Genomic DNA, 21,927 nt, shown 5'->3' on the forward strand with positions numbered 1-21,927 from the left:
CTGGTTACAAGTAAAATTTATAGTTTTAAAAATTATTCATACCTTGATTTGTGCAAGAAAAAATTTGAGATTTGGATTCAACACTTTCCTGATCAACAAAAATGACATCATGACGCACACCTCTTACAAACTGCTTTTATTTATATTTTAATAGGCTGTGAAGTAAACTGCTTGTTGATCGTACAGATCATTTACCTGATCTTTTCAACACTACATTACACAGACTGCAAAATAACAATTAGTTTTAACAATTAGCCTAATAATTGATATATTTCTTTTGTCAACCGTTTTAATGTTTGATGGTTCAAAATGTCCATTTAAATTACAGCAGTCCATGTAAATGCAATGACAGTTATATGAGAGGGAAGCAACGGTAACATTCAGACAACTGGTAAGTGTAAAGAAAATGTTAACTTGGAACAAGAAAACCTCATGTCACAGAAACAAGATTCACTGATGAGTCTTAACAGAAGAAAATGCTGCGTCGTATCGGATGTTTTCCAAGTGCAGACGCATAATGAAAGGGAGCAGCAGACAGTCCTATCTTTAGGAAATGTACTTTTATTGTCTCTTATTTATTTATTCATGGCATGAGCTTGGTGTGGAGGGCGCTGACAGGCCATGAAGTATCTCCATCTGTCTCCTTTTGTCTTTGGCACGGCTGATCGTCATCTTGAATAAGCGACAGTAGAGCTCCATGGTGACTGGAGTGTCGTCATTCCCAGGAATGGGGTACGTCACCAGGCTGGGGTTGCAGTTTGAGTCCACCACACCCACTGTGGGGATGTTCATCTTGGCTGCATCTCTGATACCCACATGCTGCTGAAACACATTGTTCAGAGTTGAGAGGAAGACGATGAGGTCTGGTAGGCGGACTCCTGAGCCGTACTGGATGTTGGCGTTGGTGAGGAGGCCGCCCTGCCAGTACCGCGTATGTGCGTACTCCCCACAATCCTTAGCAGTGCACTCCACCAGGTGGCTAAACTGACGGCGACGGCTGACAAACAGTATGACACCACCACGGTATGCGACATGGGCAGTGAAGTTCAGGGCTAGCTGAAGGTGTTCCACTGTTTGGTCGAGATCAATTATATCGTGGTCTAAACGGCAGCCATAGAGATAAGGCTCCATCAATCTAGAGAGAGAAAATTACAGTCAGGTTGATAAAGTCATGAAAAATAAAATGGGAAATGGATGTCATTTGCTTTAACCCGTAGATGCATAAGCGGGTCGAAAATGACTCGGCACGGTTGTCTTCTTACAATATCTTTGAAATGAAAAGTTTTTATCATTTCATAGTCCAGCTATTCCTCCAAAAACATGTTTTTGATACCTTTCCATTTCAATTTTTAAGTTGCCTTTTATACTTTTAAAGAAATTGTAATATTTGTATTACTACCTCAAGCTCTTTATTACTAATATCACACAAGAGGTGATGCAGTACACAAACCTGGAGGAAAAGCTGAAGGAAAAGAGTGGAAAAATATCAACAAAATGGATGTTGACATTCTTCTACTGCTGTTTTGTTTAATAATCTTCTATTTCAGTTATTAAAATGTTCAAAATCTGTTCTAAAGTGAAAAATAAACATATTTCAAACATGAAATTATTCTTGTGTCTACAAAAATATAAGAACAAAAATACAAATTATTATTCTTAATAAAAATGACAAAAATCATATAAAAACACATTGATTCTTAGACAGGTCATTTTTAACCCACTTATGGAAGAGTATAGGGTCCAATCCCTCATGCATCTAAGGGTTGAAGTAGATAGCTGGAGCAGGATATCTATATTATACAGTCAACTGTATAGTATTATTTTTCAGATCTTCTGCAATCCCTTTTAAAAATGTATCACAGTACTGTTTTTTCCACTAGCAACTATCACTGAATTGACAGTTAACAGTTTTCTGCAGGGTGATGTACCTTTATTGTGATACACCTTGACTTTGCTAGAGGTGTAATTATACGTTCCCACTTGCAAAGCACAATTAAATAGTTCAGATAAAAACACTGAGGCTACATCACAAAAAAAGAGCCATATTTAGAAATCAGTAACAGGAGTTAATGAATTTATGCGGTCACATTTTGATTTGAAATCGCTACTAAACAACAAAAAAAGCCACACACACACACACACACACACACACACACACACACACACACACACACACACACACACACACACACACACACACACACACACAAAATGATGATTGTAGTCATTATCAAAATCCTGCAATCAAGATTTTTATTAATCTTAACACAGTTTTTAATGAAATTTTAGGGCTCCATGGATTAAACAACAAAGGAGTACCCCAATATATTGGTGACTACTATTCAGGTGCTGAAAAAAAGCTCTGCAAGAAGGGCTGCAACAATTAATCGATTAGTTGTTCAATTAATCGATTAGTTGTTAACTATTCAATTGATCACCAGCTATTTGTTGATGAAATAATTGGATGTGAGTAATTAATATATTTTTTTAAAAAGTTTGATTCCACCGTAATGATGTGAACCATCCACTCTAAGCTGAATTCTTTGTGTTGTAGACAAATCAAGCCATTTGAGAACGTCATCTTGGGCTTTAGGAAAGACTGACATTTTCACAGTTTTCTGATATTTTATAGACCTAACTACTCATAAATTCATTGAGAAAGTAGGTGTTAGTTGCTGCATTACTTGTGACACACATACAAATAAGCTTCTAGAATAAAAGAAGGAGAGTCAGGATGAAAATACAAAAATGCTCTTGCAGAACACCTACTATTTCAAAATATATGGCCAATTTGCTGCAGAAACGAAGCAACTTTAGGGCTCAATAGTTCAATGTTCTTGAATGATCGTGTCTAACTAGGAGGGGAAAAAGCAATAAAACAAGTAGGAGTGGAAAATAGGTGCATTGCATGTTCTGCAGAGCATAGCTAGGGAAGACACCAAATGTTTGCTGTTGTTTATGGATTACATTTTATGGTTAGTTTGCAAACCACTGAAGCTCTATGACATTGAGAAACTGCAACTGCATAATAAATATCCCTCTGACATATCACTACTTAGGTAAGTAATTCTAATGGGATAGAGAAAACACACCAACCTGTGCCTGCAACCTTTTTTATGACCAAGATGCACTCTGGCGTCGAACAGGTCTTTCAACGAGAAAAGCTCAGACACACGGAAGAAGTCCGGCTTCTGAAGGGGCTGGTTTAAAATTTTATCTGTAAGGAGGAGAGGTAACGTTGTTGAAAGTCTGGAAGTGAGCAGCACTGACCAAGTTTACATGTATTCATTAGCATTCGTTAGCTCACCTGTATATTCATCAACTTGGGGTTGAGGTGATTTAACAGACGTTGCTGTTGCATAGTGATGTCCACCACTGTATGTGAGCGTAACAGTCCGTGAGTGTCGTAACCCCAAAAGGCCTAAATATAAGACATAAGCATGGATGAAAACACAGTTTAGTGCTAACAACTAATGTAACGCTAGCTGTGACGGTAAGCTAACATGCAAGTTTGTAGCACGTTAGCTTACCGCGCAATTAAAAATGGAATAGCAGATATGAATATATGACCTTTTCTGATGTTCACACAAAATATCCCGACAACGACATGATTCTTTCTGGAAAATAAAACAAAAGTTACTGTGCATACCTCTCGTCAGTGCCCGAGCAGCCATGCTTGCTTAAGATCCACAGAAGGTCAGCACAGTGCGCCTGCGCGTTTGTAGTTCATGGGTTGCCGTCTGGTTGCCGTAAATTGTTTAAAATTGTGAAAAGTTCTGTCGTAAGTTTTTCATAGGAAACTACATCACCCACTCTCACGTTTTTTTTTTTTTACTTCACAACTTTATTGAAACACAAATACAACACCGCCAACAGCAGTAAAATTATGTTACGCAGCCATGAAAGGTTTTAAAGAAAGACAACCAACCTTATTTTAAAGAAATACATAGTCAAATATGTGGAAATATAGACACCATTTCTAACAAAAATAACTGTTGTATGAATAGGATTCATACAAGTCCATGCACAATGTGTAATGAAAAATTCCCATGCTATATTAGGTTTTCCACACTGGAACCATATAAGGAAAAATAAAATGTAAAAGTGTACTTAGGACTAATGGTGCAAATAATCAAGAAGTTCTTGGGCTTGAAGATTTATGTTTTAGCCAAAATTGGAAAGAGATGCCCTTAACTGACTATATTAAGGAAACAAACTGTAGTCTTTCTACTATATAATTAATTATAACATTTTAAAATTGCTAAGCATTGTTCAAAATCAACAGTAACAAAAACATACTGTTAAATGGCCAAAATCCAAAATGTTAAACTGCATTTAGCTTATAAACTGAAAACTAACAGCACGCGTGATAAACACTCCGTGAGATGCTACACAATTACTGAAACCACAGACTGTAACGTCAATCAGAATCTCTATGCACTGCTGAAAACCGAACACCAAGTTTAATCTGTTTTGCTGTGCTGGCTTGGGACCTTCACCTGCAAAAGGAAGGAAACTGTCTAAGCCAAAAAGATGTAGAATGTGATTGTCATTCACTGAGGAGATGCCTTGGGTGCAGCCACATACCTGTTCACTGGAACAAACTGAAGCTTTCTTTTGACCCGCTGCATGGTCTTGTTGTGCAGAGGAACACTGCTGAGAGAAGCTATCCCCTGCAAGCATCGCGCAATACATTTTTTACACTGTCTGGATTTGGAAAACTGTTTACAAAGATGCACGACAGGACTAGTGAGACATACAAATGACCCTAAAAAGCTGCCCTATTTCTATGTATTTGTACCTTCTTGCATTTTTCAGCCAGATACCTCCTGTTGAACATCCTGCCTCTGTCCTCTGATGTTAGAGCTATGCAAGGGCTGAAGGTGATGCCAGGGTCAATGGCACTGGACAAAGACCTGGCAGGGCAAGGCAAAGCAGGATAGGCATCAGACCACCCCCCAGGAATTACTTCACACTTTTAATAATGCATATCAAAGTCCATTTTCAATCCAATAAAAAGTAACCTGTGAATCAACAACGTGGCAAATGATTATACATTACTAATGAAGCGACTCGTTGCTCGGATTCCACTCTTTATTACACAGATGCACTTAAAAGACACAGCAAAAGTTTATTTTTTTATCTGAAAGAGTAAAAGAAAACAAAACACTTCTTACAAAATATTTACAAAAAACCTGGCAATGCACAGCATGTTCAGTCACCTTTTTTTTTTGATAAACAAAAATAAATAGCCTTTCTTCCCCACATTGGAAATTCAAGAAAACTTAAACATAACAAAGAAATGAACACACTAAATATCAAGTTTAGCAAGACAGAGAGGAGTAATTATGTGGTTTCTGTGGAATCTGGAACAACAATTTTGTCATAGAGGTAATAAATCCAAGACTGCTATAGTGGCTTTCATCAACAACAGTCTTAGGTTTCCATCTAGGAGTTTAAACCATACAATGAGCTAAGAGCACTGCGTCTGAAAAGCAAATGTTGGTGGAAGCATGTAGGATAACATCTCTGATTGTTCCGGTAGCCACAAGATTGATCTAAGAAGGTGCCTAGTAGGAATCAAGAGTTTACTCCTTTTTAAACATGTGCGTTGGCTGTATATGCAAAAGTTAGAAAGACTTTCCTGAATCTGTGAGGGAGGTGAGAAGGTAATTTTCTGAAAATCTCATTTGCAGCACAAAGATTTACAGCTTCAGCAGTGTGAGGCGATGACGGGGAAAAAAAAGTAGGACAAAGAGAGATGAAGTGAAGAGACAGGGTTTTTAAAAAGCTGCTGACGGTAGAGAATGACTACTCCTTGCTGGACCTGAGTGGGAAGCAACCACTTGTGGAAGAAAGAGTCGAAGGAGGTTTGATGGCACAAGCAGACACACAAACAGCGTAGAGTGCAGCAGTAGAAAGTTGGCAAAGACAAGTAAAGTGATGGCAAACTCTACTAAGTTGGGTTACTCATGAAAAAATTCAATTTGTGGAAGAGATTTTCTTTACAGCCACAATACAATGCTGGGAATTAAACAGATTAATAAAAACTGTTGTATTTGGGCCTGGTTATATTAATTCATATTAGTTTTTAATATACTTCTCACAGTGCTAAAGTCTGACTGGTCTTTCTTAATTACAAATTTATACATTTATGCATTTAAGCCATATTGCACAGCTCTATGTTAGATTTTACCAATAATTATGTAATTATGTTAGGTGCCGCAACTAACTTCTTTTCAGCACTGACTGATCTGTCACTTAATTGATTGGTCAACTGATTATTCAAGTAGATTTTATTCTTTATCCTTAATCTACAATTCAATGACAAGTCAAAAAAAGGTGCATTTTTTTTTGGCTAAAACTCAATTAATGGAAAGCAGTATATAGTCCAATCTGAGAAGCTAGAACTAGCAAAAATTTGGATCTTTAGCTCAAAAAATAACTGAAGCAATTAAGGGACTATTAAAACTGTTTAATTTTCTGTTGACTGATCAGTTTTGATCTAACAGTGCCTTGTCATTCTTTTGTTTCATTCTAACCACTCAAAAAAAAAAGCTACCAAGTCGTGTAATTTTGTGTCATTTCGATTTACTGTACATCAAATTGCGAATGGATCTAATCATATATTTATATGTTTTGTTTTCTGTTTTAACATTATTGAAGGCGTCGATGGAAATCAACAACAATAATGTCAGCTATAATCACTTTTTAACTTTTAAATAGATTTTTGTCTTTCTCTTCAAGTAAACCTATGTCAGGTAAATAATGCAATAAATTGGAAAAATTGCATGTATATTTTCTCACTAACATTCTGTATTTCCACTTGTACACAAAGAAACATCCTGATTTGAAACATTTAGATTCACACTTTATCTTCATTCAGTCCTACTGAGGTCACTTTTCTTAATCACATCTTTAAAAATCATATTTAAGATGATGCGATTTTCGACAAATAAAGTATTCTGCTTTAGTTTGGTGGCACTTTGCATGCCTCTTGCACCTAAACGTCTCAGTATTGCTTTTCAAAGAACCAATTATACGGATTAATCATAGCCCACAAATAAAGTTTTTCTGATGGTGTCACTGTGTTACATAACTTTATAATTGTACAAATACATTAAAAAAAAATGCCTGTTTTGTTTTATCATATTAACAAACATTTCCTTAGAGCCTATAAATGAATGAGCTCAATCTGAACCTACATTATACTCATCAGCAGGGCACAACCAAGAAATGACCTCATAAACTTATGATGCTATGGGGCATAGTGATCAGGGAAGATACTTACAATGTGGAAACGCCCTGCTTCTTTTCTGGATTTCTCCTGTCGCCTGACTCACACTCTGCCTCGTCTATAAATTCTTCCTCCTTTCTCTCTTGATGTACTTCTTTATTAGCTATCTTCATGCTCTCGCCTTCTCTTTTTTTCTCACTTAGCAAGTCCACCCTCTCCCTTCCCTCGCTCCTGTCCCTGCTTTGAACCTGGACATGGTTGGTCCTGTTAGATTCCAGTTCGACAAACACACTCTTGTCCTTGGATATATGCACCATACTCTGTTTATCTCCTTCCATAGAGCTGTAGGCAGGCACAAGGCTCCGTGTGAAGGACATCTTCGGGTGCTGCCTGGCAGTAGAAACAAAATTCAGAACAGAGGATCTGAACGGGGTATTTACACTTGTCTCTGTCGTGCAGGCGAATGGTGCTCTGCCGGTCCTTGCAGAGGACCAAACGTTGCCTGGAGTCTGTATTTTGTAGCTGATGGCCTCGCTTTGATATGGCAGAGTTGCTGATGCAGTCTCGCTGATTTCAGACGAGGTAATATGGAATGGAGTCCGACTGAGAGCCCTCGTATCGGATGTGGGGAGTCCCAGGCTCTGGCGCCACTTGTTTGACTCTGAGCGAGAATGTGCAGCGTTAAGACTCAAAACTGGTCGAACTCTCTCCATCTGTGGTGTGACATTGTGGATGATGCCTCTCCCAGCGTTAAGCCTCCTTTGCTCGGTTCTAGCTGCCCCTGCTCCATCTGCTGGCTCGAGATGACTGGGGCTGCAGGACTGGACTGAGGGCAGATGTGAACGCGCACTAACATTAGACATGTCAGGCAGCAAACTCTGTGACGTTGGACGTAGTGGTCTATCTTGAGCTGGATTAATAAAAGGACGCTGTCCAGAGAGAGGACTGATTTTTGTGGGAACCTCAGCCAGCTGATTTTCCTGTTTAATGTCTTCATCTCTGAGTGGGGTATGAACCAGGACTGTACCATTCCTCGAAACATCTCCGTCTTTACTTTTATCTACAGTGGAAACTTTGGCCTTTTCAGCCAGAAACCTTCTGATCTCTAGCTCGATGCTATCATCGCTGTCTACAGAGCTGCTATCTTCCTTCATCTGAGGAGCAGCTTCAACAGCCTGCAGTAATTGGGTGTCTCGATTCTCAGCTCCTTTCAGTCTCTCCGTTTCACCTTCATGCAAATCATGCTCCTTACTTTTCTGAATTTGCTTAAGTTGTGAAACACTCTTTTTGTTCAATCCAGACTTGTCTTTCAAGTCCCCCTTGCTCTTGTGGACTTTTTTCAAAGCACAAAATTTGGAAACAGGATCAGGTTTTAACTTTTTAGCCTGTGAAGCACTTCCTAACAGTGGCTCTTCATCCTTGAGGCACTTCCTTGGTTTCCGCTTTAGGTCTCGGTTCTTTTTCTTTGACATCTTTTTTGTCTTGAGCAGGTCTTTTATTGCAGTGTCTAGATCCTCATCACTGTCAAGTGAGCTGCTTTTGTCTCCACTTTGGTCTGTCTTGTGTAATCCAGTGATTGGTTGTGTCTGACTTCTCTGGGAAAACACTAAGATGTTTGATTCTTCCATATGCTCAGGTAAAGCCTTAGTGCTTGTTTCTTTAACAATGTCATCTGTCCCTGACATGTTGCAAACACTAAAGCTTTTCTCTTTCTGTCTTTTTCTGTGGGTTAAAGACAATCTGTGTGGTCTCTTTTGGAAAGTCCCTTCTTTTGCTTTCACTTGGTCTGGTACATTTGCATGGTGAGGCTCTTGAATCACAGCAGAGCTGGGCGGCTGTTTGTGCATTTGAGCCTTCTGCTCTAGAAACTTCCTGATTTCTTGTTCAATCCCATCTTCGCTGTCAATTGAGCTGTCATTGCTTTCTTCATACGGGCAATTGTCAGGAACAGAAGACTGCATGGAAGATTCGGTGGTGGCACAACTGCTGAGGCCAACACTATGCTGGAAGGCCTCAGGCATAACAGTTTTTGAAATGTCCAGGATGGCCTCAGCGCACATGAGTTCTGCGGTTGTATTAACCTTTGAAGGTGCAGGGGCTGGTTGCTCCTTAAAACCTTCTGCTTTCAATGAAAGTAGTCCATTTCCTTTACTTCTGGACCTGTCTGAAAGTGTAGTCTTGGGTATGAAAACAGATGAAGCAGGGGGTTGCAAAGATTTACCTTCTTTCTCTGTTTTGCTCCTTTTTTTCTTAAGTTTGTGTTTCTTCATGCTTTCCATGTTCATGCTCCCAACAGCATGTATTAGTGACTTACTGTAGGGTTTTTGCTCATGTAGGAATGGTTTCAGGATATTCTTCTCCTTGAGCTGCTCGAGCTGGTAGTGGCGAATAGCCTCTTCAATCCCATCATCACTTGTGGAGTCGGACTCCCCTTCGAAAGCGTGTGGATTGAAAACTTCCCTTTTATTCTGCTGCTCCTTTTTTTCCAACTGGTATCTCTGAATGGCCTCTTCAATGCCGTCATCACTGCTGGAATCATTTGACTCTTCCTTCACTTTTACTGTGATTGGTAATTTGACAGTTTTGTTGCAGAGGGTGGTTGATTTTGAGGGGCTCTTCACTGGTTCTTTTGAACTGACTAAACTTGTACTTGAACATTTATTCAATTCAAAGTCCTTAAATGCGTTTTCATTTAGGGACGCCTTGTTTTTAATATACTTTTTTATAGGTATACCAGCTGGTACTGTAGGGGTCTCAGCTTTGACACTTTTGGGAAACTGGCTATTCGTAATCAAGAATGTACTGCTGTCAGAGTTCTGTTTGGAAACCTCAGGAATGGATACATTTTTTCTGGGAATTTTGGATGATTGAAGAAAAGTGGAGCACGGTTCCACTTTGCGTTTGTGATCATCTTTTTCTTTCAGGTATTCCAGTATTGCCTCCTCGATTCCTCTGTCCACAGAATCATCACTGTCAGAGTCACTGCTCTCGTGGTTGTTTGGGGAGGAAACATCTGCATGCGGGTTTTCAGTGGGGCATTTAGTTTGGGACTTAGCTCCCACGTAAGAACCCACTGCAACCTTGCAGACTTGGGGATGACCCTCCTGTCCTGATAGCACATTTCCCTCGATCTCGTCGCCCATCTCGAGTGAGGACTGGGTGCTCCGAAGGCTCTCTATGATCATCTGGACCTTGTCTGAGATAGGTGTGCCTCTGGTGGACAACTCTGTGTCAGAGTCATTGAAGCAGGCTGGAAGGCTATAGCCTCCAGGAGGGCCACATGTTCTCCATTCTGTTTGCGTCGCTGCGACAGGAGGTACATTCATCAAGTACATTCTAGTGAAGTATGGTGAGGTCCTCGACCATTGGAGTGCCGCTGCCTCCGATCACAATCACATTGTTCAGCCTTGAGAGGGAAATAGAAACAGAGAAATTATGATAAGCACGTAAAACTGCCTTTTTTATGACAGCACACAATATTATTTAGATGTTAAATACTTAGTATTTGCAAGAGTTGAGACTGAAGTCCATTATGTAAATAAAATACTGCTGAGTAGAGACTAAAACTGTGGCTAAAGATGCCCATGTTTACATCCTGTTCAACTCTGCATGTCTTCAATTGCTAGTTAATTTCAGGGAGACTTAAAGGGTGTTTTAGCTTGCTGACTGAGATTACTAAGGAATACCAACAGAAATTCTACTGATTAGTTTTGTTCAAATAATTGATTGAATATTGAAAAAGTCTATCCATTGTCTGCTCTTGTTACTTTAAATTAAACCAAACTTTTTTGATCTTATTAATATGCCAATTATTTTTCTTGATTAGTTGTTTGGTCAATAAGACACCATAAAATGATTTTAAAAAATGTCAATCAGTGCTTATTAAAGCCCAAGATGAAATCCTCAAATGCCTTGTTTTTTCCACGACTCAAAGATATTCAGTCAATATTTAATTTTAAGAAGCTGGAATCAGACAACTTGGTGTTTCTCTTGAAAAAAATAGCTCAAACTGATTCATTGATTATTAAAACAGTCGGCGATTAATGCAGTAGTTGACAACAAACACATTAATCGGTGCATCTCTACTTTATATACCATAAAAAAGTACCTTTGTCCTAGCAAACATTTGTACACAAAACATTTCAGTTTCATTTAACCATCACAATCACAAAGATAATGTTCCTCTCTTTCCACACAAACTTAGAAATACATTCAAACATGGCTGACAGCATCTCCTCCTCACTTTACCCAAAAATGAAGTGCATCAGAATCATTTCTCAGCTATACATCAAAACTGAACAGGACCACTAAACTGTGGGCAATTTGCCAAAAGTGGAGGGAGGCAGTGATGCTGGGAGGCTCTGACTGTGAAGTAGCTGATGAACGTGCTCAGGTGCATCAACATTCTGTCACCCTGAGAGAAAGATTGGACTTTATTACAGCTCTAATAAATTATAGCAAATAACCTCAGGTAACGGAGCCAATGCCAAATCGCTGGAGCATGCCAAAAGAAGCAGGGCTGCTCATGGCCAGATTAACCCGTTAGTGGACCCCAGGGCAAAAATGAACTGTGGCATCCTGTTCTACAGTTGCTTCAATTTGAATAAAAGCTTACATATTTGCTTTTAATCAGGCAAAATGACAATTTAAATATTATAAAAAGGTATTGATTTTGACACTCTCCTACAATCCAAGGCTGTAAAGACTAGGTAAAAACACGGGACTCATCATTTATAAAGGAGCACCCAGACAGTGAGAGGCAGGCTAGCGGCGGTGCTTTAACACTGCTGTTCCCCGCAATTACTGAACCCACTTCCTCAAATTAAATTATTGTGATTATCCAGTTGGTCTTTATTCCCTCCACACTTTGTTTCTCATTTAATGCAGAACTACATGTTGTTTAAACTGATGATCACCTTTAAGACTATGCACACCCCCCGCGATGTAACGCAATACAGAATAAACAGCAGAACTTCTCAGTTCCTAAGCATGCTGAGCTACTGGGTTCAAACACTGGCGTTAAAAGTATCAAGCTCTTCTACTTAGTAAAAGTCAAAATGTTACATTTTACTTATTTCACTAGTTTTGAATAATTAGATTATCACTACCACTGATGCATCATTGTGTAAGCAGTATTTCAACGTCAAAGCAGATCAGAGTAGAGCCATGTTGATGTTAATCAATGCACTACACTGCATATTGCTAATTATAGTTTTTTTTAAGTCTTAATATGCATGGTAGTTAATAATTTTAACTTTAAAATGCTCAAGTACAAGCAATTATAACCTTTAGCTAACTACCAGTGGCGAAAGGTAACCAAGTACATTATTCAAGCATTGTACTTACACAGAATTTCAAAATACTTTAATTGTGTTTACATTTATACATCTACGCCACCATATTTCAAAAGCAGATACTGCATTTTTTTTTTGAGGAGCTTAGAAGTCCAGTAAGTTCCCACAACAATTGATGTGTGACCCCTTCAAAATAAAGCAGTGCCTGAATGGGGCCCCTTGTCACACTGTCACACTGATTTACATTTTAAATTTAAGTTCAAGGCTGAAAAGTGAAGGATTACCCAAAACACAAAGAATCTCCTAAAAATGGAAATATGTTTGTGTCGCAGACACTTGTTTTCCTCTTTTCTCCCAAATTTGTGTTACTCTAAGACACACCCAGATTAATCTTATGACCCTCATGGAGATCACTTGACTAAACTGTGTATATAAAGTAGTCAAAACTAGCTTTACTTCTGGGTTGCTTAGAAATTCATACATCAGTATTGGCAATCTAATGAGGTGATAGATAGATAGATAGATAGATAGTGCTGCACCACCAATTTGTATATCACAAAAAACACATAACTTACATTGAGTTGAAATGAGGTAAGAGAAAACATTATTTTAAAAATACTGCAATTCATAAAAATATATATATAAAAGATTTAGAATAGTATAATATATACCTCTCACATCAGTTGCAGAGGTCATTTTCCTCTTTTGTACTCTTGATATTTGTGCATTTGCTGATACTTACAGGACTTTTATTTGTAATAGAGCACTTTTACATAAGTAGTTCTTTCCACCACTGGTTTATGTATTGATTTCAGACTACTTACTTCAGATATAGTTTGCCATTTAAACACAAGGTCATGCAGTTCTTCATATCAACATATGTTCTCATGTTTAGTAGTGCACACAATATTAATATTATTTACTCTTGCACACACAAAAAAAAAACTACCAGAAGTGTTGCTCCTGACACCTGCAGATAGCCTGTGCAGAAGCAGCCTGCAGTGTAGCTCCATGCCTGACCTGAGTAACATAAAGTCCAGTGTTAATCCAGCATTGTGCCTCCATGGACCGGTGAGCCTTCGGACATTAACCCCGGAGAGGAGCCGCTGTGTCGGAGCCTCTGCTAGCCTCACTACCCCTACTGTAACCCGGGTGTTCCAGCTCAGTTTGCAGCCTGCCGGAGGAACAGGCAGCCCGGCTACAGCCTGGCTGACATGTCCATCCGCATTCGTGATTCTAACCCGGTATAAAGTGCAAATGTCTCCACGAAACCAGAACGTGTCGCCAAAGACGCCCCGCTGAAAAAAAATAACAGCCTAAAAACAGCCCATAAACCGAGCTAAAAACGCAGAACACCGGAGCCTCACGCCAACTTTGTTTGATAAATCATGTGTACAAAGTAAAGTTTCCCCCAGACATGCCGACATTTGCGGGTAACATTGTCTCCATTACATAATCGAATGTGTCGTTGCGTGCCTTTTCCCTCCCGGACGCTTTCCTGGTTGAAACAGAGCAACACCGGCCGTCCCCGTAACCCTCTAGCGGCGCGGACTGCACCGATGCCCGGCGTGCATCGTTAGGAGACTCCGCAGAGCAACCATGTTTCTCGGTACCGGCCACGGTTGTCAAAACCCACCGTATTCGGCCATTAACACCGCCACACGTAGGTAATACCAATTAACGCTTTGATATAAGACAGAAAGGTTGGATTTATGGGGGGAAATTAGCGAAACGGAGGGAAACGGTGGAGGGATAAAGCGAGGCTAGTCGGTGACTTGAAAGACACAGGCGGGCCTCCCGGCTGCTGCAGCCCCGGCATTTTCTCCGGCGAAGAAAGCCTTTGTATTGAGCCACAGCGTTACACTCCTAGCCTCGGCTGTTTTCTACACAAATGGAGCCACAAGACGGAGACGGCGCACAAGTTTAACTCACCTGGATGTGACACGAAACCAGCCGCCACAGTGTGCACACAGCCGGGTTTGGTTTAAGATGTTCAGAGAGCCGTCGTGGAGGTATTTCGGTGTCCGTCAGCAGCTCTCACCGCCGAGTCCCCCTCCGCTCCGACTGCCGGGCGGACAAGCTTCCTTAAACCCAGAGTCCAACCAAGCGTGGACCCATTCAAATATGGCACCCGGAAAATATTCACGCTCGCGTTTTCTGCCTTCATTCTACACTTTTACATCACAAAAAAAAAAAAAAAACAACAGCCATCTGTCTAATTTAGCGCTATTAAAGTTGATAAAAAAAAACAGGTTTATGTGGAAGAACTAATATAAAGCTTAACATAAACAACTGAATATATTTGTTTTATATCACAATCTGTGACGTTAGAGAAATGTGTGAGGATTCAGAGACAGTTTGTAACTTCAGACGCCTTATTAAAAAGTTTTATCTCCTCAGACAATTTCCAGTTTATGCTCAACACTGGTATCAGCTGTAGTGCAGTTTGAAGGAACTGAACCATGCAATTTTATTGGCATATTTTCACATTTGCTTCATATTTTTATTGTAATATCTGTATTCCACTCATAAAAGAATGGAATAGTATCTCCACAAGTGCATTTATCGGCAATGGTGGTCATTTGTTCTTTGATTTTATCTGTGTATTGGTGTAAATGAGGCAAAAATACAACTAAAATAGGTTTATTCGGTGACCAAATGTGCCCTACAGTTGCAACTAATGATTGTTTTCGCTATTGATTAATCTGCTAATTGTCTTCTGGATTAATCGATTTCCATTTTTGTCCTTGAAATGTCAGGAAAATAGTGATTTTTTTAATTCATAGTTTGTTTTTAACATGTTTCATTTGAATTCAGACAATATACTTGATAATATATAATTCAAAAATCCAGACATTACAGAAATATTGACATCAGATTCATGGTCAGCAGTCCCAGCTGCCTAATCAAATCGAATAACTAAATTGAAATTGGTACTTTATGCAAACAAATCTAAAACAAAACCCCTTTCCTAATCTAGGATGTACGGCTATGAGATTAACTCCATAATGACTTTTGTCAACCTTTAGCCCCTAACCGCAACATTAAACAACAGAGAATCTAAATCATATTCAGTATGACATATCTACCAAAGCAGAGATTCCAAACTGTGTTGAAAGCCATAGTTTTGGTGTCAGATAATGCACACTGACAAAGAAGTTCCTCACAGCAATAGCTTATGACCTGGAAAAGCCACTTGTGTTGTAAACCTCTCTAAATAATAAACAAAATGTCTCCTGAAAATTGCACTTTTTGATATTTAGCAATAGTTGTTTACAAAAATGTAATTTCTCCGCCAAGGAACGCAGCAGATTTATGTGACGATCGGCGTACGTTTGTCCTTCTGTTTGTCTGTCTGTCTTTCTGTGTGTAACATAACTCAAAAATGGACTAACAGATTTGAATGAGATTTTCAGGGAAAGTCAGAAACGACACAAGGACCACCTGATTAGATTTTGGCAGTGATGCGGCTTATAGTCTGGATCCACGGATTTGTTAAAGATTTCTGTGTAATTACGAGATAGCGGCACGGCGTCACTGTAACTATGACAACAAGTGAACGCTACGTCAGCTGCCTGCTGACGATCACAGGATTGCGATCCTACTACAAATCCACCGCTGCAAACTTATCAGGACTTATCTGTCAGAAATCATACAACGACTGAGTGGCCTTGACAGAGTACTGCGCTCTCTGAGTGCTTTTCTTGTTTGAAATGCTGTGATCATCTTGTGCAGATAATATCCTTTAGGATCATTGATGGAGTCTCCTTGTAGAAAGGAACATAAAGGAAGAACAATGCAACAGTATAATAGAGTTAAATAAAGCTCATCTTCATGGCATGTGCAATGCTGGCTTATAAAAATGCCAGCACCACTCCTGCTGAGAATCATCACTTCCTTAAGGCCCACAGAGTTCACAGTGCATACTATCTTATTACAGGAGTGCTAATGTAACACATTGTTTCAGGTGGGATATGACACAGTTTGACTCTCTTCCAGCTTTGTTCTTCTGATTCCTAAAAGCACCACCTTCATTAATCCGTCAAAGCTTTTGGCCGTTTGCCTTCCGCAAATAAGCACTCTGTACCGTTTGTCATTGAGTTGGCAAAGTCCAAACGTAAAGATATTCACTATAAATGACCATGGCAATAAATCCTCTCATTTGAGAGACGCTGTTTTACTATGTTTGAAAACTGAAATTACTAACCTCTTATCAAAAGAGTTGATTGTATTTCTGTCAATCAACGATTCTTTTCAGCAGTGCAGGGTTTCTTTTGTGTGTCTCTCTGACACATCACCTGTGGTTTACTGTCCATATTGTAAATACATTTTAATATTCAGCTTGGTATGACTGCAAGTCCAATTTAAACTTCTCTTCATTTTAATAAAGATGTAAGAAATGATAATTTTGTTACCTCCTCCAATGAAACTCTAATCACACGCGTGATCTAATGTACTGTGCAATGCTGGTCGCCGAAAGCTTGTTTGTGTGGCTCACAATCAAAAGGGTCTTCACTGCACCTAGGGTGACAAAAAAAATGCCTGGCATGATATTACATTTAATAACATTTACATGCAAAGTGTTCATAATATTTCACTGGTACACATCACTAAATGAAATGAAATAAAATGCAAATCACTTACTGCTACACTTAAATGTAAGAAAATACATTTAGCTGCATAGCTCTATGTTTTTTTTTTTCTGTTGATGAGTGTATCAGTTATTAACAGTAGAGTGGGTTAGTAGAAATCAACTAAAGTATCAGAGTTCCATCTCTCAATATTCATTTTACACGCTAAATGATTGTACTATGTGCTGGTAATATTCCACACAGTGAGAATTTAGATTCTAAGTTCTAAATCTGTTTCAGTTCATCTTTGACATTTAACATTTCTTTTCTAAGATAGAATTCACCTTTTGTGCTCCCTGTCATTTTTGCTTTCTCAACACATTCCTCCTCATCCCCATCTTAGGTCTTGACTTGTGTCTAAGCCCACGTGTAAATGAAAAGACCAAAAACGTAAGTGTAGTTTAAAACCAGATAGTCACTGGTACAGCTCAACCTCTCAACATTAACCTTTAGCTTGTTTGGCAAACCCAAATAAAATGGAAAAGCTTATAAGAGAAGAACTCTAAAGCCACAGTGCTTGTATAAGACTTGATTTGAAAGCTAAGGTCATCTAGGTTGTGAAAGCATGCAGCTAAAACACAGAGTAAACTGTATCCGTTCAGACGTGTCTCAAAAAAGTTATTTTCTGTCCTCGTCTGTAAGTCCCATTTGAACAGTCCTGGGTGTAACACATTACAATGTACCACCTTACTTTCCCTAAATCAACTAAACATATTACACTTACAGTTAATACTTATGTTTTAGGACTGTATAGCGTACTGTTAGTGCCACCTTGACCCTCTTAGAATCACCATGTTTTTCTATAAGGTGCTCTTTAGGCTAACATTGGTGTTGGCAGTGAGGTAATACTTTATCAAAGAGCATATAAGAAAGATCCTGTGTATGTCGTGCTCACTATGATGACATGCGGCCAATGCATTTCAGGCATTACTGTAAAGTGATGCAAAAGTAACATAACATGTAGTGTAATGAAGTGCTTTCTACAGGAGTTAATCAGTAAAACTCACCCATATGAAATTGCTGACCTGTATGCCAAATGTTATATGATCTAGAGACTTTCTGTGAAATTAACTCAGTGGTTAAATAGTGGAGAATTTAACTGTTCTAACCATGTGTAGTATGTCCATACTGATAAATGCTTCAATATATATTTTATGCACACATGCACAATGATAAGCTGCTTTGAAATGGCTTAAATGGTTGGATTTTACAAGGTTACGTTACAAAAGTGAATATATGAATCACCATAAACAACAGTAAGAACACTAGTATTTCAGTCATTGACTACATACTCATCACTGGGTTTGATGAGCACAATCTTTTATATTGCAGTGAAATCTGTGCACAGAAAACAGGTCAGTCAGTCCAATTAGAGAATCCAGCCCCACAGCCTGCATAAACAGTCCATATATTTACCATAAACTGATAAACTGAGTTGTGTTACACTGCTGATGTGTGACTCATGCCATTTATTTTGGATCACAATTATTTTAATAGAGTCATTCCATAAGCTGCTAATGAGCAAGGATGAAAAATCACACTAATATCTACTGAATATGAATGATACTGAGAAGAATATTAAAAGCATTCTATGAACATTTAGCTTAGAAAAGGGGTTGTGTTACCATTGGGGTTTTCTTGATTTTCCACCAGGCTAACTGTTGTCTTCCCCCACAATCAGCCAGGTGAGATCATCAGTGCAAATGAACAATAAAATTCTGCCGGGAATAATTTTTTAAGAAGAGGCCTTCGAAAGGTGCATTTGGTGGTTAATGGTTCTCATCTTGGAACTGAACATTATGCTATTAGATATATAAAGGGATCTCAGTGGATGTATTTTCATTTAATTCATTCAGGTTTTAATCAGCACGGACTCCCCTACTGTTCATGAAATGTTGGAATCTTCTTTGTTAAAAAGAAACAGTTAAAAAGCCTTTAAGAAAGACTGTTAATATTGTTTTTCGATTAGAGACAAAGCTTAAAATCTGTACTACAGTGCACTTCATTTGCATGATTTACAGCAAGAAATTAAGTGATCTGAGTTGTGCCAATGGTTACTGCCTCTATTTTTATGGTAGCAAAGACTAGCACAAGCTGCAACATATTGGTACATTCCTGACCTTGAAATGCCTGGTCATTTGTTGTTTTCAACTGCATGCAAATGAAGAGGTTGTGGGCTAGTCTTTGATACTTGCTGATAATTGAGTCTGACGTTGCACTCAGAATAGACGCCAGGACCACGTAAGTAGTTCAGGCTCATTCATTTGACAATAAAACAATAAGGGCATGATGGAAATGCAAAACAGTGTCTCTGTCTTTGTCCCTTTCTTGATCTCTGCAGCTCCTTTCCCAAAATCTACTGATGCTCAGCCATGCAGAAACATAAAGTTACTGAGGGGAAAACAGAGGTTCAGCACCACGGACAGCAACGCTGCTCATTCCAGCCTCGGAGGGGATGCATACGGAAACATTCGGCATCACCTGCGTAGCTGAATTCAACCTTTACAAGTGAAACACACAATATATCCCTCAGGCCTCATAAACATGCTTAATATATTTCTCTACTATTTTAAACATTTGGAAAGCCTTCTTTGTCCGTGTTACAAGACCTGCTTTGTTTCCACTGAATTTTTCATTGCAGAAGATTAGAATTTGTGTGCTACAACATGTGGTAAAATCATCAACCCCACTCAAAAACTTCACAGGGTAGTTCTAAATTTACACTCTCGTGGTCTGGAAGGTTTTGAGGTAACTGGAGGAAATTGCTGGCAATCTGGATTAGATTAGATTAGATTGGGCTTTACTCTGATTTTGCAAAGTACATGTGCTAAGACAACAAAATGCAGCTGAGCATGCAACCAGAAGTGCCAAAGAAGCAGTAAAAATGCAGTGTAATATAAAACGTCTAAGTGGAACAGCTTAAAGGCCAGTATGTGCAAAGACAGTACGTGCAGTTTTAACAGCATAAACAAACCATGTAAGTATGCAGGATGGGGTGGTGGGTGGATAGAGGCTGTGTGGAGGGGTATCTATGGAGGGAGGGGGCATCAACGTGGTGCAGAGTTCAGTAAGATGATGGCCTCGAAATCTAGAAAATCTAGTGATGCAGGAAGGGAAACATGCAATTTTGCTGAGGCTGACACTTTAACCTGATTTTTGTGTATGCTGAGTAATATTTCATGTCTTCTTTTTATTATTATTATTCTTTATTATTATTATTCTTTTAAAAAAAGTAAAAAAAAAAAAAAAAAAAAAAAAAAAAAAAAAAAAATATATATATATATATATATATATATATATATACACACACATATATATATGTGTGTGTGTGTGTGTGTATGTATGTTCTGGGATAGCATGCAGCAAATGATTCTGCCATTCTGGAATTGAACTAGGGCCATATGCACATGCATTTTGGCCTTCTCTGTTATAAGCTTTCTACATTTATATGCAAAATAGGTGAAAATTCCATTTTTAAAAAAAGCGTGGATTCTGGTTTTCCTATTCAACTGAACCAATGTTGACTTAATGAGTGAGTAATTATTTACTTTATGAGTCGGGAGTCCTATCAAAGTGAAACCTCATTTATTTCCACCACCTCTCTGTGTGCTCATTTGTGAGGGAGCTTGAAGGTGTTTGTAAAAGCTGGAATGGATCACATTAAGTGCATAATGTGGTTGAATTGAAGGAGTGAAAACAAACAAGTTAATGTAAGAAGACACAGAAGGAAAACGATCCAAAGTTTGATCAAACCATCTAATAAGTGACGCTGTTGAAAGACATTGAAAGACAATGAGTGATGACAGTTTGTTAGCTTCATTGGTGATATGAAAAATCCCAGCCCCTCATTGTTTTTAAAAGACTTAGATTACATTTCATGGGCATCTTCAGCAGAGAAACATAAACACTTTGCCTTAAAAGACGAATGCTGTCATCCAAAGACATAAGTGTAACCTCAAAACAGAGCAGTTAAATGGAAGGTATATTTCTAAAAATAGAAAATGAAAAATTCATTCAAATTATATGTGATCTCTGTGAAAGTATTGGCATTCTGTAGCCTGTAAGATATGTACAGCAAAATTAAATCTGCCTGAGGACAGCTCATGGCCAACCGAGTCAAATGCCGTAGGCAAAACCACAAACAGGACAGCACAGTTCTGCTTGGAATACACTGATTGTAGTTATAACCGCCAACACAACTATGAAGATACTCCAGACTGACTTCTGACAGGTAAATGTGGCTTTGTTGAATCACAGTATTTTATTCTCCTCTATGTTCAATTCACAATTTATATTATGGTGCATCCCTAAACCCAAAATAACAATTATAGTAGAGTTTCCTGTTGTTACCACCAGATGGCAGTGTAGACTTGTCCAAAAATACACAGTGCATTTCTTCTGTAGCTTTTGCTTTTCTCATGCAGATTTAGTCCAGTTTTATACGTGTACAGTATGAGGAACAATTTAAAAAATTTAGAAAATAGAGAGAAAGAAGGCACAAATATTAAATACTGCAACTTAATGCTACTTACTTATTTGTGGTTAGTGCCTCTAAACAAGGGTTTATAACTCTCAAATGACAGATTTAGAGTCAAACTCCATTTGGTAATCTTACTACAGGGGGCAGCAGAGACTCACAGGGAACCTTTGCTTTTTCTCTTTCGCAGCATTTGTAGTATTCAAATGAGCAAACGATACTACAGTAACAGCCTTAATTATAACACAAAGTTCAATCTTAATTTGTCTGTTGTCTCTGTATCATCTT

At 38.6% G+C, this 21,927-nt stretch overlaps 2 protein-coding genes across 3 annotated transcripts; both read right to left on the reverse strand.

Annotated features, from left to right (window-relative positions):
* Positions 1 to 121: 121 nt before the first annotated feature.
* On the reverse strand, positions 122 to 3,759 carry mrps2 (mitochondrial ribosomal protein S2). Its single transcript, XM_023286907.3, has 4 exons — positions 3,650 to 3,759; positions 3,308 to 3,421; positions 3,097 to 3,217; positions 122 to 1,135 (listed from the first exon to the last, which is right to left on the reverse strand). The coding sequence occupies exons 1-4, from the start codon at positions 3,672 to 3,674 to the stop codon at positions 580 to 582; spliced, it is 816 nt and encodes a 271-aa protein (XP_023142675.1). The 5' UTR covers positions 3,675 to 3,759; the 3' UTR covers positions 122 to 579.
* Positions 3,760 to 3,846: 87 nt separating this feature from the next.
* Positions 3,847 to 14,649, reverse strand: ppp1r26 (protein phosphatase 1, regulatory subunit 26). 2 transcript variants are annotated; one of them, XM_023286905.3, is made up of 5 exons: positions 14,464 to 14,649; positions 7,292 to 10,643; positions 4,802 to 4,916; positions 4,588 to 4,673; positions 3,847 to 4,499 (listed from the first exon to the last, which is right to left on the reverse strand). In XM_023286905.3, exons 2-5 carry the CDS (start codon positions 10,570 to 10,572, stop codon positions 4,496 to 4,498), a joined length of 3,486 nt encoding a protein of 1,161 aa, XP_023142673.2. In that variant the 5' UTR covers positions 10,573 to 10,643; positions 14,464 to 14,649; the 3' UTR covers positions 3,847 to 4,495. The 2 variants fall into 2 exon arrangements, with proteins under 2 accessions (XP_023142673.2, XP_035811601.2); XM_035955708.2 differs by having other exon boundaries at positions 3,847 to 4,673.
* Between the last annotated feature and the right edge of the window lie 7,278 nt (positions 14,650 to 21,927).

The sequence above is a fragment of the Amphiprion ocellaris genome, chromosome 17, assembly GCF_022539595.1.
Source record: "Amphiprion ocellaris isolate individual 3 ecotype Okinawa chromosome 17, ASM2253959v1, whole genome shotgun sequence".
Lineage (NCBI taxonomy): Eukaryota > Metazoa > Chordata > Actinopteri > Pomacentridae > Amphiprion > Amphiprion ocellaris.